Source organism: Trachurus trachurus, assembly GCF_905171665.1.
Source record: "Trachurus trachurus genome assembly, chromosome: 13".
NCBI lineage: Eukaryota > Metazoa > Chordata > Actinopteri > Carangiformes > Carangidae > Trachurus > Trachurus trachurus.
Window position 1 is genome coordinate 31,447,788 of NC_139892.1, and position 16,220 is coordinate 31,464,007.

At 42.2% G+C, this 16,220-nt stretch overlaps 1 protein-coding gene across 1 annotated transcript; it reads right to left on the reverse strand.

The window, feature by feature from the left end:
- Positions 1 to 3,301: 3,301 nt before the first annotated feature.
- Positions 3,302 to 5,994, reverse strand: LOC310996179 (ras-related protein Rap-2a). Its single transcript, XM_083985553.1, has 2 exons — positions 5,084 to 5,994; positions 3,302 to 4,411 (listed from the first exon to the last, which is right to left on the reverse strand). Exon 1 carries the CDS (start codon positions 5,690 to 5,692, stop codon positions 5,141 to 5,143), a length of 552 nt encoding a protein of 183 aa, XP_083841679.1. The 5' UTR covers positions 5,693 to 5,994; the 3' UTR covers positions 3,302 to 4,411; positions 5,084 to 5,140.
- Positions 5,995 to 16,220: the final 10,226 nt, after the last annotated feature.

Consider the following 16,220-nt stretch of genomic DNA (forward strand, 5'->3'; position numbering starts at 1 on the left):
TCTTAATCATTAGGAAATCAATATTTAGTTTACTGTAACCAAGGGAAGGGAGTTATTCATATAAAACTTGTAAAACCTACAGTTATCTAATTACCTCTGAATGTCAAATCACACTTTCTGTCATGATCAAGGAAAATATATGATGGTGACGACTGAGGGAAAGATGATCTAACAGACTGACACCCTCCTCTCTCTTACAGTCACCATTCCAGCAGTGACTGAACTCCCCATAGGTCACGAGGCCACCCTGCACAGCCATACCACATCCCAACCCCCCTTAACCATGGCAACCACATCACATGACCATCTCCCATGACCAGCAACCACTGACAAGCCGGGCCATCTGTAAACCTGAACACTACTGATTTCCTCTTGGCTGCAACTGAGAGCGAGAGGTTTGAAAATAGCTTAGCCTAATTACATTCCTTAAAATAAAGAAAAAATAAAAATAAATAAAACACAACGCTGTGGTACAAGTATGCAAATATGTGGCAGCAACATACTGAAACTTAATAAGTACAAGGCTGAAACCAATTAAACTCACAGCCACACACAGTCGACACTATTGCTGAGTTGTGCAAAACAAAAGGGGCAGGAAGTGAAACTTTCACCTTCTCACTCCTTAGAAAGAGTTAGATAAAAAGAAACAGGAACTCAACAGGCCCCTTTCTCTCTCTAAAGGGCAAATTCTTCTGCTATCAGATGTTTATACCACAGCAAGAGATTGAAGCTGTGCAGCAGTAGAAGATGGGGGTATACATTTACAGTATCTGGGGCATAGCTGTAATAACTTCTCCCACTCACCCACTGCCACTGTAACTATTATTCCAGTACCGAGTTCAACTTCAGTTCTTGTTCATGTCTAATCACACAATCTGTATGAGGGCCTTAGAGGAAACGTGCTATTAGCCTTGACTTCACATTGATAGCATAGCTGTAAACTAGTCACGGGCTTGAGGTTGATGTAAGGAAGATCTAAGCCCTGCTATCAGCAGTCACACAAACACAAAGCACTCCTGAGGAGCACACTGAAACCCAATATTAAGCTGTAAAGCTGTCGTTTCAGCTTCAGGGAGGAGAAAAATACACAGTGTGTACATACACACAGTTTTCTACGTACACACACACTCACATACAGACAATCTGCAGATAATGTAAAGCTATGGCTGGGAAATGACTCAATATTATGGTCTCAGATTTCTCAGTTGAAGTATATTGCGATAATATGGATAGGAATAACTTATACAGCTAAACTTAAAGGGACAACGAGGAGTTTTGGAAAAGCAAAGCGTTTTCACACTACATTTATGAGCCTCAGCGCGCACCGTAAAATTCTTTTGACCGGCGCAAGACGGACTCATGTTTTCATTCATCAAGAATTAAAGTCAGAGGTTCAAAGAGGTTCACATACCGTCGTAGTTCCGACCATAAACGGCGATTCAGCTGCGTTATTCTCATGACTCGTTGCGAAACCGAAAGTAAAAAAGGCTGGTCGGCTCGACCAGCATCTCCGCCACCACTAATAATAACAAAATAACGATAGAGACAAAACGATATATTTATCGAAAATGGGCCCATTAACAAGTGTGGGTAGCGGAGATTCATCCACATTAACGTGAGACTTTTTTATAACCGAATAGAAACTCCTCGTTGTCCCTTTAACTTCAAACATTTGATGATTAACTTTTTTTTATAGTACATTATCATAAATATTTATACATATATTAGAAAATATTTATACATGTTAAAAACATGTCCAAAATATATTCTTATTATCACAATATTACAAAAGCCTTATTGCCTGAGTCTGAGTCTGACATACGCCCATGCACCTTTGCACCTGTTGGATGCAATATTCACTTTGAAATTGCCCCCTAGCACAACCCTGTACCCTGACCTCCCCATGCCCCACAGCCACATGATGCAAGCAAAGCCAAAGAATACATATGATACCATTGCTTACACTGGTTAACAGGCACAGATACCCAGGCCCATATAGGCGTTCAAGCCTGTACTAGACATTGACAGGCAGACACATATGCTAAGACCCATAAGACACACAGAGTACATACCACAACGCAACACACACATGCAGCACAGCTTCAAGACCAGCACAAACCAGCACATATCTACTCTCAGAAAGACTGGACTCTGTGTGAAGCCCGTCTTGTGTTTGTTTACTCTCTCCCCCTGCAGCCATTCTGCGGTCGTCCAGCCAGCCAGGGCTAGGTAATCCCCATAGGTAAACAGAAGCAGAGCGGGGCCTGCTCAGTCATAGCGGCCTCTCCACATCACACCACTACACCCACACACACACACACACACACACACAAACTCACTGCACCCAGGCTGGAGCTCTGGGCTGAAAACACTACTACACCCACACAGTGAAAAAAAAAGACATTTCTCTCTGGAGCAGCACTGCCTGGCCTCGTCTGTTGCTGCATGTGAGGATCAGGAGCAAGTGGCGGCGCTTTCATCTTGATCCCATTTTGTTGATGGATACTGTTAAGGTTCATCATAGAGGCAGCGATGATAAATCTCATTGTGAATTTCTACTCTTCAGAGATGTAGCATGTGTTGTAATAGCCTGGAAATAACACCGTGCTTAGATTACCAATGTCATGTAAACAACCAACGGGGGTGAGTTACTCATCTCTTTTTCTAACTGCTCATACCCTGGTCATACACGCACCTTGGTCTGTTTTTTTTTTTTCAGTTTTGTGATTTTGCACATATACCACAGTGGTCTCTGCATTAACCAGATAGAACACTGTGTGAGAAAAAAGCAGGGCTATGCAGCAGTAGAAAAATAAAGTAGATTTTAGGGGAAACAGCAACTGAAACTGTATTCCATAAAGCTTCTTCTAAAAGGGCGCTCAGTGAAGTTGTCCAACATCAAACTCAATAGACACATTGCATTTTCCTATTGTATTCCTACTTCCTGTTGACCTGTGGTCTACCACACATCCTCAACTATCAACTAGCTCATGTAAATTTGGGTTTTAGGGGGGAAGTCAGGTCACTGTAAATTATGCACACAACTGTGTGTTCACTTTTTAAACTACCGCATTACTGTGGGTATTCGCAGTAATCCACTTATTTTTGTGTAACCAACTTAAGATGGTGTTAAAGCGATGATACACTCTTGTCCAAAGTGCTCGTGACAATTTCGTTTTGGCACGGCAAAACTGGCTATTAGCCATTGTGGTAAAACGCAGAAACAAGTAGATGGCAACAAAGAGAAAACACAGCCTTGTTTCTTTTTTAAAAAAATGCAATTTGTATTAAAAGTCTTGTTTTTTTTTTTAAAACCAACAGCCCTCTGTTAAAAGGCTGGTCTGAAATTAAACTTACAATCAGGTTAGATTTGTCAACGGTACATCATCACATTTCCTGTTAAAAACAACAAAATTAACAGAACAAAGAGAATTCATTTGATTTAAGTGGTCTGGCAGGTAAGCGTTTGGTGTTGTTATCACGTCTAGGGGGTTCCAGTACCTGTGCATTTCAAGATATAGTTTTTGGCCAGACCAAGCAGACATTGCAAAAATGAACACCTTAGACTTCAAAAAGGCCAATGTAAAACATACATGATAAAACCGCCATTCCATTAACAAAAAGCCTATTGTAGTTTGTCTTTTTCTTCAGCCTCCACCCCTACGAGATTATCCAGGTGAACAGTTCACTAGTTTGTGGATTGCCATGTTGAAGAGTTCTTTTGGTGATACATGTAGGTTGGCACTAAATCTGAACAGCTGATTTGTTTTGGAAAGGCACTTGACACAAGGGCGATCGGGTCACCATCCCCTATGTCACTTCAGTTAAGGTCCTCTCATACACTTAAGAGGAGATGAAGGGAAAAAAGTGGCACTCATCACATTTACTCCACCAGCAGATAAGTGGTGTCAATTTAATTTGACTTTGGAAAAAAAAAATAGGATTTGGAGTGTTGTGGAGCATTGCTCCAACGTGGGTTAGGCAGAGACAGCACCCAAATCTTTACCTGCCCCAGACTGTGCAGTTATTTAACAAAATATACTCTATCTCTCTTTCTTCTTCTTATATCAGAAATATCCATTTATGTGTCTCTAAGTGTTGCCCTCCGTATCTTTTCCATTGGGGGTTAGTTCCAGTTGGGAGTACAGTTGGAACTGGCGAAGGGGTTGTTGCTGAAACTGATGCTGGATCTGACACTGTGTTGACATCAATGGTGGACACTGATCGAGCAGCAAAGATACTCCAACCCAGCAGAATTCCTGAAGAGTGGACCCCTCCCCTCTGTCTCAGTTGCTCCCCTCCTCCTCCTCCTCCTCCTTTCGTCCCCCTGCAGCATTCCTCCCTTCATTTTCCTCCAAGGCCAGGGTGAGACATGAAGAAGAGCTCAACAGTACACACTTGCTGCAACACACTGCCACAAACAAGAGATAAAAAAAGAGAGTCATGAGTGAACTACAACAACTTCTGACAAAACATCAAGTAAAAACATGGCGTGTTCGAGGCTAACTTTGGGCTGGGCTCAACAAAAACCCGACTTGCTGATCCCTGAATGTAGGCCATACAAGAACATTGGAATCTCCTGGCTCCTGCTAACCTCATTCTGGAAAATACCATTTGAGCAGTTCCTTAACTCCACACTGTAGGTGTACCTACATACTCCACCACTAACTTAGTTAACCTAATTAAGTCAGCCACAGCTCGTCCCTCCAGTTCTGCAAATGACTCAGACACTTCCCTATAGTCTGCTTAGCAAAACAATAGCCTGCAAGTGTCCTAATGGAGGTTAGCAGTAAGGACTAATGCCGAGCTCATACTGTATGGAGAAGAACTGACAGTTAAACTAAAATAAAGATTACACAGTAACTTAAAGGCAAGTTCAGCATACATCCGGTATTTTGCTTTGCTTTAGTCTACACTTAATATGGGCATGTGCTAAGAAAGGATTTCAATAACAAGTTTATTATAACTTTACTGGCTACATTGTTATCCAATACGTAATACACAGTACTTATTCTAACTATCTCTAATGCCAGTTTTTTTTTTTTTTCTTTTTACATTTTCAGTAAAGGGAGTCTCAACTTACCATTGCAAACTTAAAACCGAGCAAAGAATAAAACTTCATGGTTGTCCATTTTTTCTCTTAAAGAATGACACAAGACGAACAGCACTGGTCGTCGCCATTTGGTGTTGAGGCATAGTTCATCTGTCGGACTATCTCTGCAAACAGTTCGTCCACCGAGGTTTTATTTTTGGCTGAAGTTTCCATGAACGGGCAGTTCCACTCGTCCGCCAGTGCCTTGCCCTCACCGGACGAGACCTCCCTTTCCCCCTCTAGGTCCACTTTGTTCCCGACCAGGATCATCGGCACCCTCTCGTACCTTTTCACCCGAATGATCTGATCCCTCATGGGCTTGATATCCTGGAAGCTCTGCTGGTTCACCAGGCTGTAGACCAGGATGAAGCCCTGCCCGTTCTTGATGTACAGGTCTCGCATGGAGGCGAACTGCTCGGTGCCCGCCGTGTCCAGGATCTCCAGCACGGACGGAGAGGAGTCCACCTCGATCTCCTTCCTGTAGAAATCCTCTATCGTGGGGTCGTACTTCTCTATGAAGGATCCCGTCACGAACTGGACGGTCAACGCGGATTTCCCGACCCCACCGGACCCGAGAACCACTACTTTGTACTCTCTCATGGTTCCCAGAGAGCAGCAAGCCGACAGTCCTGCTTCCTCTCCGCTGTGAGCCGCTAGCCGCCCTGCTGGGTTTCACACCGCTCAGCCTGGCGCCTAGCTCCGCCAGCAGTTTTGTACGGGGCTCTGCTCGGTGGATATACGGGGCGTGGCCGTCAACTATTGCCTTTCGGGAGGTAAATACGGTTGTTTCTGTTTCGGACCCAGGCTCAGCATTTGTATTGTGGCATGTTGAGTTCCCGACGACAGCCTAGCCGGTTCTTCAGCGAGCTTCCCCCGTTTTCGTTCAAGTAGCCACCGTGTGCCCGTCGCTCCCCTTGGCACGGTCAAGCCAACTCTAGTGGCTATGAAGCACTTCCTGTGTCGGTTTTCACAATACAGGCGTGATATCGTTACGTGCCCGGCAAAGTCAATCCAATTGCGTTTTCTTTACTTGTTAAATAAAATAAAAAAACACAATATTACCCCTAGATTCCTGTATATCTACGTAGTCTTGTCGGTAAGTATTATTCCGCTGTGATACAGACACCCAGTTGAAGGCGAGTGATTTGATTTCCGGTACGGGTCTGTCTAACTCCTGCTACCTTGACGCCGTGAGCTCTCTGCGCTTCCTGCCCACACTCAGCACGCAGTCTGCGTCCCACGTCACTCAATAAATACTCTCCAGTGTTTAGTTAAAGGTGCAGTGCGGCTCTTATCGCACAGTCACTGTGTGTTCACACCGAAAGCGATTAAATCGCCTATAGTCGCCCTGGCCGCTCCTATCGCGTCGCTTGCCAGCTCTAGCAGGACCTTGCACCAAGCGACCAAAGGGGCGGGACTTTCAAGCTGTGCTGCAGATGTGTCCATTCAGGCTCTCTCAATTTCTCCGGCTGTGGGAATCCCAGTCCGCTATTGGCTGTCGCCGTGGTCGCGCCGCTGCTCATTTGCATAAAGTTCAATCGTCGCGTCGCTCCCATCGCGTCGCTCGCGTCGCTCCCGCCGCCGGTCGCTCCTCATCGCTCCTCGTCGCCACTGTACATTGAAAATGAATGGCAGCTGGTCGCCGAGGTCGCTCCGGTCGCTTTTGGTGTGAACGCCCAGTCAGCGGGGCTTGCTTGCCCTCAGTAGTACGCACGCAGATCTGCCAGCCACACCTTAGTTTCGACATCAGTGATCCTCGGGCTTACAGCTACTTGACTCATCCTCGCACAACTTACGGGAAAGGCCGCTATCTACTGCAATTTTGATAGTCATCCTATTGCTTAACCCCAAATTGCTTCCTCTCTCTTGAACTCTTGGGTTCATCACATGAGTTTCATTGTTTCAAAATAAGTTCAACAAGTCCAGCTGAATTGTGATAAACTCTGTATAAAATTATAAACAACACACAGAAAGTGTTAAAATGTGGATTTTTACAGTTAGCTCGGATATGTGTTGAAAAATATTAGCCTAGTGAACCGAAATTATATAACAATAGTGAGAATGGAGTGACTCATGTCATTATTTCTGTCAAGCATGACCCTACATGTGACACACTGGGCTTTTGTCTTGCAAGTCTAAACACTACTGAGCTCATTTTGTTTTCTTCATACCACCATATCAAATGGACTTTCATTTCCTTGTGCCATTAAGCCATGTTTCTGTCGTCAGATCAATATCTGAACCAAGGCTGTTTGCTCACTTGGTTGTTTTTCAAATTAGCTTTGAATCAAGACGTTATTGATGAGTCATGTCTTGTGGTGTAATTATTAATCAGAGCGAAAAAGCATGTGATGAGCATGTAATAAAATCAGTTATTAAAAGTCATCACATTTCTCTTCATTAAGTCTTCCACTGAAAAGCCTGTTAGCTCAGTGCAGTGATGACTAAACCACAGTCAAATACTTTGTCACCTCAAGGGCTAAATGGATCAATAGAGTTTTCATTCATCCACAAATCATCATCAGTGATACAACACACACTCACGCAGTTACACACATGAATGTAGAAGTGCGCTCAAACTTTGACTCAGCATGCATCACTGTAATTAGCCTACTGGTGTTCAAAAATTACAGTGTGAGTGAGTGTTCATACACAAACACATGTGATTTTCATTTATTGATAAACAGACAACAAAACACTGTGGAAATTTGGAGGATTTTTCCACAGTTTTTTTTTTTGTTTCAGGTGACATTAGGTGAAATATGTGGATTGGCTCGTCATGTGGGCTTTCCATACACCCTGCAGGCAGCCTCTCCTTAGATCCCATTAAAAAAACAACAAGCCAAAGCCTATACAAGGACAATCAGCACTCTGCCCCATGGGGAGTGAGGGGTAATGTGACCTAAAGCCTTGTGATGTGGATTGTCACATCTGTGAGAGTGATCACCCAGCATGTAAAGAGCAGGCCTGTCCTGTCAAAGCAGACTTTATTTTCACACACCACTGATAATTAGATAGACATGGTCACTTTATCAATTAATGATGGTATGCCAAAAAACCCCAGGTGAATTCTCAACAACAAGCTAACAAACAATGATGGTGATGTGTGGCCTTTTACACAGCTTCTCGCTGGACTGAAACTAGTCTGTTGTTGTGCACAAATATACTTCACTCACTCAAAATATGAACAAAACAAATTGCTGGGAGAAAAAAAAGTTTCCATAGTGTTAGAAAAAATAGGTCATGTGAAATACCCCTTTTGTTCTCCTTCCACTTTCTGAACACAGATACTTAAAGTAAAGATATGTTAAGATACACGCCACTGTATCCTAAAACAACAACCTAACATCTGCACTGAAAGAGTTACCAGCCTCTCATGTCACTGTCTCTCCATTGCAGCACACCAAGGTGTGAAACTCAGCAGGACTTTCAGACTACTATTTAACTTTCACACCGTAACTTGGCTACTTTGGTGCAGTGGAAAGATGCTGCACAACATCAACATGTTTAACACAGCAACTTTAGCATCCATTTTGAGCTGTCTGACTATAGTCATTAAGAATAAGTCCAGTCTTCAGTGAGATTTCGGCCCTATGTTTGGTCTCCATGCTTCTGAGGAAAATACCTGGCTCTTCAGCTCAGCTGTCTGCCGCATCTGAGCAGTTCTTTGGATGAATGAGACTGAACCAAACATTTAGGTTTTACACCAAGAGTACCAGAGTGTTGAATTATAAAATATACACATCAGTCTTAACTTTTCTTTCACATCTAATAATGTATAACGTCAGATGAAAAGAAAAACAGGTCCTCTTAAACATAATGGCATTCTGCTTTGTTTGCATTTCTAAGACTTTCTTGATCCACAGATCTTTAGCTGCATGTCACAGCTCCTTATAGCTTCTACCAAGGGGCCTGGGCTCATTGCACCATTTTCATCTCATATCATCCCCAGCATGCTGTAATTGAAATAGCCTGAAATAGGCAGAGAACTGCCCCTGTGTGATCCATTCAGTGAAAGGTGAAGATCTACAAGAACACAATAAGATGTACAGCGACAGGCCTTTAATCCCCACTCCTGGTCCTGTGAGAGTGACAGTAGACTAATTAAAATGTCTGAGATCACTGAGCTAATTAATGACAGAGATAAGTCCTCTCCAATGTTTTCATCCCACAGGGACTCAGGGGCTTTCAGACAAGTTTCAGGCTGTAAAAAATATCATATTGCTTCCTTTAGATGGTTTGTTTATAGCCTCCTGACCTTGAATTAATTGCTCTGTTTCCATAGTTGTTATTTAAACTCATCCGCTGTGGCACTGTATGTTTTGATTCATGAATTATTCAGATGATGAAAGTTGCCCATTCATCATTTCAATACCATCGGAGAACAGTGTGAACAAAATGTTTTCCATAGCCATCTCATGATTATAATTCACAACTTTGAAACCACACTTGTGGTCCCAATGTGGCAGCTATTATTCTTTAGGGTTTCCAAGTGTTACTCATTACACATAATAATTCAAATCTGGGCTATGGAGGGGTATGTCTAAATCACCCTCTCTTTTCTATCTCTTCCTTGCAGCTGATTAGGCCTACTACAGTTCCTCCTATCAGTGTTGCCTGAGTTGTTCAGCATGTTGTCTTTACAGGTCCAAACAGTATGTCCATTGTTGTACGATGTTTGCAAAAGGGAGTGAAAGTTCATCCTTGACCCTGAAAATACTATTTTCACAAAATAATCTTATGTTAGGTGTCACAGAGACATTGTTAAAAGAAACATGTTGTTTTAGCAATGCCTTAAATAACATATTTTATGAAAATTGCATAAAGACAATTCTGAACTGATTTAATGTTTCAGAAGTCTGCTACAGATCGTTACTTTAGTTTGGGGTCTCAAAGGCCGCAGTTGTCAAACAAACAGGCCCATCATGGATTTCAATCAGTGATTGGTGCAGACAGTACATATTATGCAGTGCTACCCTTCACTTGAACTCATTAAAAAAAAAAATATTTCTAGGCAATCTAGGCATTGCCTTTATTTTTGCCAGTCTCTGTGGAAGACAAACAGGGAAGTCAGGCAGAAGGAGGGGATGACATGGCTTGGACATGTCAATTTGCTTAAGGACTTTTCTGATATATGCTCTATCAGGTGAGCCACCAGGGCACCTGAAATTCAGTATACATTTATTAGGGTTTGTTTCATTAGGGGAGTGCACAATTTACACAACAAGGAGTGCACATTTTTTATTTTTTTATTTTTCAAATTATTTGGTTAATTGCAAATAAAACATAAAAACTTAAAACGAAGATTTAGAAGAACAAAAAAATCATCCACTGAGCACTGAGTCACTTTCTCTGACTTTGTCTTTTCATACTGTGGAGTCATACCTCCACTGGACTATGAAAAATGCAAATGAAGCAATCAGAGAGGAATAACACTGTTGAACTGTCAACAGCTAAATGTCACGAGCTGAGAGGATTGGGAACAACAAAAATCAGTTCTCCCTCTCCTTTCTGCAGTGAGACACTTTGTCCAGTGGAGGGCAGCAGTCTTGCATCCAATCATGTGAGTGAAGACATTTTTGCATTAGTTCAGATGTTGCTCCAAACTCAGGTGAGCAAGATATTTAACACTGAAGGGAGAGAGCTGTGAAATGAGCAGAGCATGTGTTATTTGCACATGACAATAGCATGTAAATGTTATGGGACGTTGTACACACGAATATGAGATTGCATTTTGATTTATGTCAGCATTTTGTTTTATAAAACACGTATCATGGCCTCACTGTCCTGAAAGAGACACAAACGCAGTGCAGAAACACAGCAAGGAGAGAGTTTTCTGTTGGCATCCGGCTGGATGAGAACTCACTATTGTTCAAACTGCAGAAAGAATGAAGACAACAGACAAAACGCCATTATGTTCACCAACAAAGCTGGAACAGTCTGGAGAGAAACTGATAGAGTCATTGACACTGTGACATACAACTTTTCAACCAAACTAATTACAAAATGAATAAAATGGAAAAAAGTAGATCTGTAGAATACATGATGTAAGACAGAGAGCAGAAAACAGAAAGAAGAAGCAGTAAATAGATAGAAACAGGGTGGCTGAGAGAGAGAGAGGACACAGGGGCTTTCATCCAGCCCACAATGCTGGCCTTTCATGTGTGGAATTTGGCCATCATTAATAATACATACAGTTCTACCCAGTCCACCACAGTCGGCCACTGGGGGTTAAAGTTTAGGGTTGAGAGTCACAGCAGCCCTCATCATCACAGAGAAGAGCCTGACATTTTCACTTCCTCACTGAAGCTGATGGGGGAAGTTCATAATAATGAGAAGTGCTGTGAGCGACTGTGTTCTTTTCATGGTTTGGAGCTCGAAGGTTAGCACGGGAGGCTGCAGCAGTTTTGTAAAGTCCTCGGGCAGATGTGAATACTCTTGTCATAGCCAGATGACATACTGTGGCCGAACGTAACGTCCACGGTTCAGTGTTGGTGGCCAGGGAAAGAGAATGACAGGATCCCAGCAGCCAGCGTAATTACTGCTGCTGCTAACACAATAGAAGCAATTCATCCATTTAAAAAAAGAGGTGTATGTGCCATCTTCCTCTGCCCCACTCCACTCCACACACACTAACACACACACAGCTAAATTGGAATTGGAATTGGAAAGGCTCTGAGGTCCACTGGGGTTTCACGGAAGACTTCGAATAGACAAAAATAAAGTAACTGACTTCTCACCTTCTATTCTGCTCAGATGACATATAAGACATGTCCACACAAACGAAAAAGGGCAACTGTGTGTCTAAGCATGTCTTCTTTGGTGATCTTTCTCAGCTATTCAGTCCACAGTGACAAAACCGGAATACCCTTCAATCTCTCCTCTTCCCACATGCCTGCTATATAAAAAGATCAATAATGCTCTCATGTGTATGAGCTAAATATGAAGCTCCAGATGCTTGAAGTAGGTTAGCATCAAGACTGGAAGCAGGACGACACAACCAGCCTTTGTTAACAATTAAGGGATTATGTGCCAAACTATTTCTTCCCCTGGTGTGGTGACCCCCTGCAGTTTTTCCATCAATGTGACGTAGCCATGCAACCTGCATGCTTCCCGTTTTTTTTTTTTTTTTTTTTGCTACATTTAAACTACTACAATTCATTTAAAAACACATCTCCCATGAAAACAGAAACTGGTGACAATCCTGCTGGCCCTGTTTCAGTTTGACAACCTGCATGCTTCCCTTTTTTTTTTTTTTTTTTTTTTGCTACATCTAAACTACTACTGTTCATTTTAAAACACATCTCTCGTGAAAACAGAAACTGGTGACAACCCTGCTGGCCCTGTTTCAGTTTGACAACCTGCATGCTTCCCTTTTTTTTTTTTTGCTACATCCAAACTACTACTGTTCATTTTAAAACACATCTCTCGTGAAAACAGAAACTGGTGACAACCCTGCTGGCCCTGTTTCAGTTTGACAACCTGCATGCTTCCCTTTTTTTTTTTTTTGCTACATCCAAACTACTACTGTTCATTTTAAAACACATCTCTCGTGAAAACAGAAACTGGTGACAACCCTGCTGGCCCTGTTTCAGTTTGACAACCTGCATGCTTCCCTTTTTTTTTTTTTTGCTACATCCAAACTACTACTGTTCATTTTAAAACACATCTCTCGTGAAAACAGAAACTGGTGACAACCCTGCTGGCCCTGTTTCAGTTTGACAACTCCACAGTTGCATTGTAGTCTGGATGGGTGAACATGGAGACTTTTGGAAATGATGCCGAGGATGTTCATGGTCAGTGCCCAACTGGCTGTTGTGAGCTTCAACTAGCAGTGGTAGTACAACTCTGATAATGAATAAACTGACCTTGCTGTCTTTGCTCGCAGCTGTTGTCCAATTAGATTCTGCATTTTAACACTGAAGCTGCCTTTGCTGTTCCATGTTAAAAATATTTTTTTGCGACTGATCAACTGCAGAGTACACAATCTGCTTCCTGTTTTCTGAGCTTGTGCATGCCCAATGAATGTGATTGCTAAGGTATGTATGTGATTTCAGGTGGGAAAGGTGTTTGGATGGATTCAAATGTTGGTCTGGACAGATATGCGTTCATTTAAAACGTCTGATTCAGAATGCAAACCTAGTAGTGTGGATGTAGCCTTTACACTAAATGAGACTGTTTCCTGTTTTTACTTTCATATTGAGCAGACAGAACATGAGACTCTCAGTCTTTATATCTAATGCTCAACGAAATGGTGAATGAATTCCCCAAAATGTCAAACATTTCCTTTAATCCCCTGCAAGTGATCGACAATCTTATTACATGGTCTTCTACAGCAGGTGTAATTCCTCCATACCAGCATTTGATCTATTAGCATGTTGTGATTTTATCCATAGCGAATTTTAAACTTCTCATCGAAGTTGGCTTTAGAGTTAAGCATGAAAGTTCATCTTGACCTTAAAAATAACAGTTTGACAAAATAATCTCAGTGTTCATGCACCAGCTATTCCTTAGGCTTTTCAACTTTTTTCTGAGTCTTCATCATGTCAGTGAATAAATGTCACTGTGAGCATCAATGGCTGAGATCGGATGGTTGGAACAAACCAGTGGCGGTTGTCCTGGTTGTTTATGCTGGAAGATTTGTTTTGCAGTGCAGATGTCATACACCTGCACAGGTCTAGATCACACACGACAATCAACTGCAGTTCCTGGATTTAACATTGACAAAACTGATCAATTTGTTTGTTTAGTTTTCTCATCAACTGACAATAGGCCTTTTTATTTGGGTTGTCATGATAAGAAAAGCACATTGTTAGTGTTTCAAAGTCTCTCAATAAACCATTGTCAAGTATAACAGTGTGAAAATATGCACAGCCCTAGCTCTTTATTTAGCATTAGTGTGGATGTGGCCTTGTAGTCCAGTCTGTGTGAGTCACAGTGTAGCCACCCACCCCTGTCCCTCGCTGGATCAATATTCATTTGAGTGGTATACGTTCATGTGAAGTGAGATCAGCGGTGTTGAAGCAACAGGTACTAAGGCTTTACCCTGCCGCGGCCGAAATCCGCCCAGTGAACCGTGCTGATGACCACTCAATCACGACCACAGTCACTTGGCTAAGTTTAGCAGGGAATCCAGGACAAGTGTATCAGCTTACAGACACACACACACACACAGTTACCCAGAGGGGAATCACAAACAGAGAAAACAACAAAGTACACACTATTTAGTTACATTTTGTTGCAGTTGTTTTACAGTTGACTGTTAACTGCCACCCACACACCCAAACAGCTTCCAGCTCATGTCAAGATCAGCAATAGTAGTTTCACAACTATATTCCTCTGCAGAGCTCCCATTAAAGCGCATCACTTCCCCTCCATTTTCACCACATCCACATTTCACTTCCATCTTGAAACTGTCTAGTGAGAGAGACGCAACATCGCTCCAGAGTCTGTTTCCGTCCAGACAGACGAACCCCTGCAGACAAGATATTAGCAGGACACCTGCGAGGTAAGTCTGTCCGTATGCGAGAGTCTATTTGTGGGTTGGAGCATGTGTCTGTGTGTGCTGCCATTTTTCACCTCACCTAACCCACACCATTAATCATCTCAGACATTCGGCGACCACTACAGCCTCACACTGGCACCACTTTTAGTTTAGACGTCCATAAACACACATACATACAAACACACACACGCGCGTGCACACACTGAACTGCTGGGGATTAATGGGGTGAGGCAGCCAAGCAGCACAGGATAATAGAATCTAAACAACAAGGCTAGAGGGGAAGAGAAAAGAGGAAAGGAGAAATAGGAAGGGGAGGTGTCTGCAGAGGGAGCAACTAATCACTGGAGGAGGTCAGGGAAGGGGAAGTGAATTTATGGTCAAGAAGGAAAGGTCAGGGGTAAAACATTGCTAACACAAAGCATATGTTAAGTATAGAGAATACAAATTTTGTTTTGTGAGGCTGTGTTTGTGTCTTTCTGTGATTAGCCCCAGCTCTCCAGATTTGTATGTTGGTGTGAGTGCGGCAATTTTTGAGGGCAAAATGTTTCGTCAGCCATTTTCTTGACAGTGTATTCCTCTGCTGATTGTCCCCATCTGCTAATGGATAATGGAAGAGTGTGGGGATACGCAGTGTGTGGATGCATTTGTGTGTGTGGGGCTTGTTAATATTTGTGAATGCAATGGCGCACATGTGAGTAGAATTCAAAGTAAAGTATGGTTTCACGTAGATTAAACAGAAACTGAAGCAAGTCGGCGCTGGAATTGAAATAAAAGAATGAAAACTGTGGTTGTGTTTGTTTTGGTTTGGATTGAATACCATTTCTTATTTTATTGCAGACTTCATTCCTGCACAAGGAAACTGAGGAAATCTTATCTTGATTTGGACTTAATGGGGAAAGGAAAGACCTTCCAGTGGTAAAGTCTCTAAACACACCTAAACCAATAAAGCAACATCAATAAAAGAGCTGAACACCTGGGAGTCACCTGCTAAGCATGCAAGGTGCATCTCTGTGGAACACCCCAACGCTGGGGACTGCATTGTTGATAAGGCAGCGTTATCTGTGGTGGATCATTAACAATCCTGGACCTGAGCAGGAACAACAGATGAGGTATAGAATACTATTACTGTATGCATGTGCAGGAGTCTATGCGTGTGCACACTCTCACACACATATGGTATAAAGAGGGGAAAAGAGACAAGATAATGGAGACATGAAATGAAAAAGGGGAGATTAATTAACTTTGAAGTTGCTGAATGAAAAATACAAAGGCAAAGTTAAATGCCAATTAGCGCCAAAAGAGATCTGCTATCGCTGCTTTTTCATATGAATTTTCAAAGCTGTCGTTTTTAATAAGATTGCAAATGATTATTTCAGCCCTTCACTAATATTTTTGGCACTTTATTATCTCACATTTTATTATGTTATTATCTCAGTCTAAAATTTACGTTAAATTAAAGTTCTGCCTTTCTTTTCTCCGACCGCTGACTCCTCCAGGATGTTGCAAAGCATTTCATTAAAGCTGTACAGAAAAGAAAAATGAATTTGATTCCACTCTGGGTCATAAAATTAGTGTAATAACTCATCTATCAGATGATGTAGCCCAAACTCTGTGCAAAACTCT

Bases quoted from the DNA above. Each gene is read 5' to 3' on its own strand.
- LOC310996179 (XM_083985553.1), bottom strand. From the start codon at position 5,692: ATGAGAGAGTACAAAGTAGTGGTTCTCGGGTCCGGTGGGGTCGGGAAA.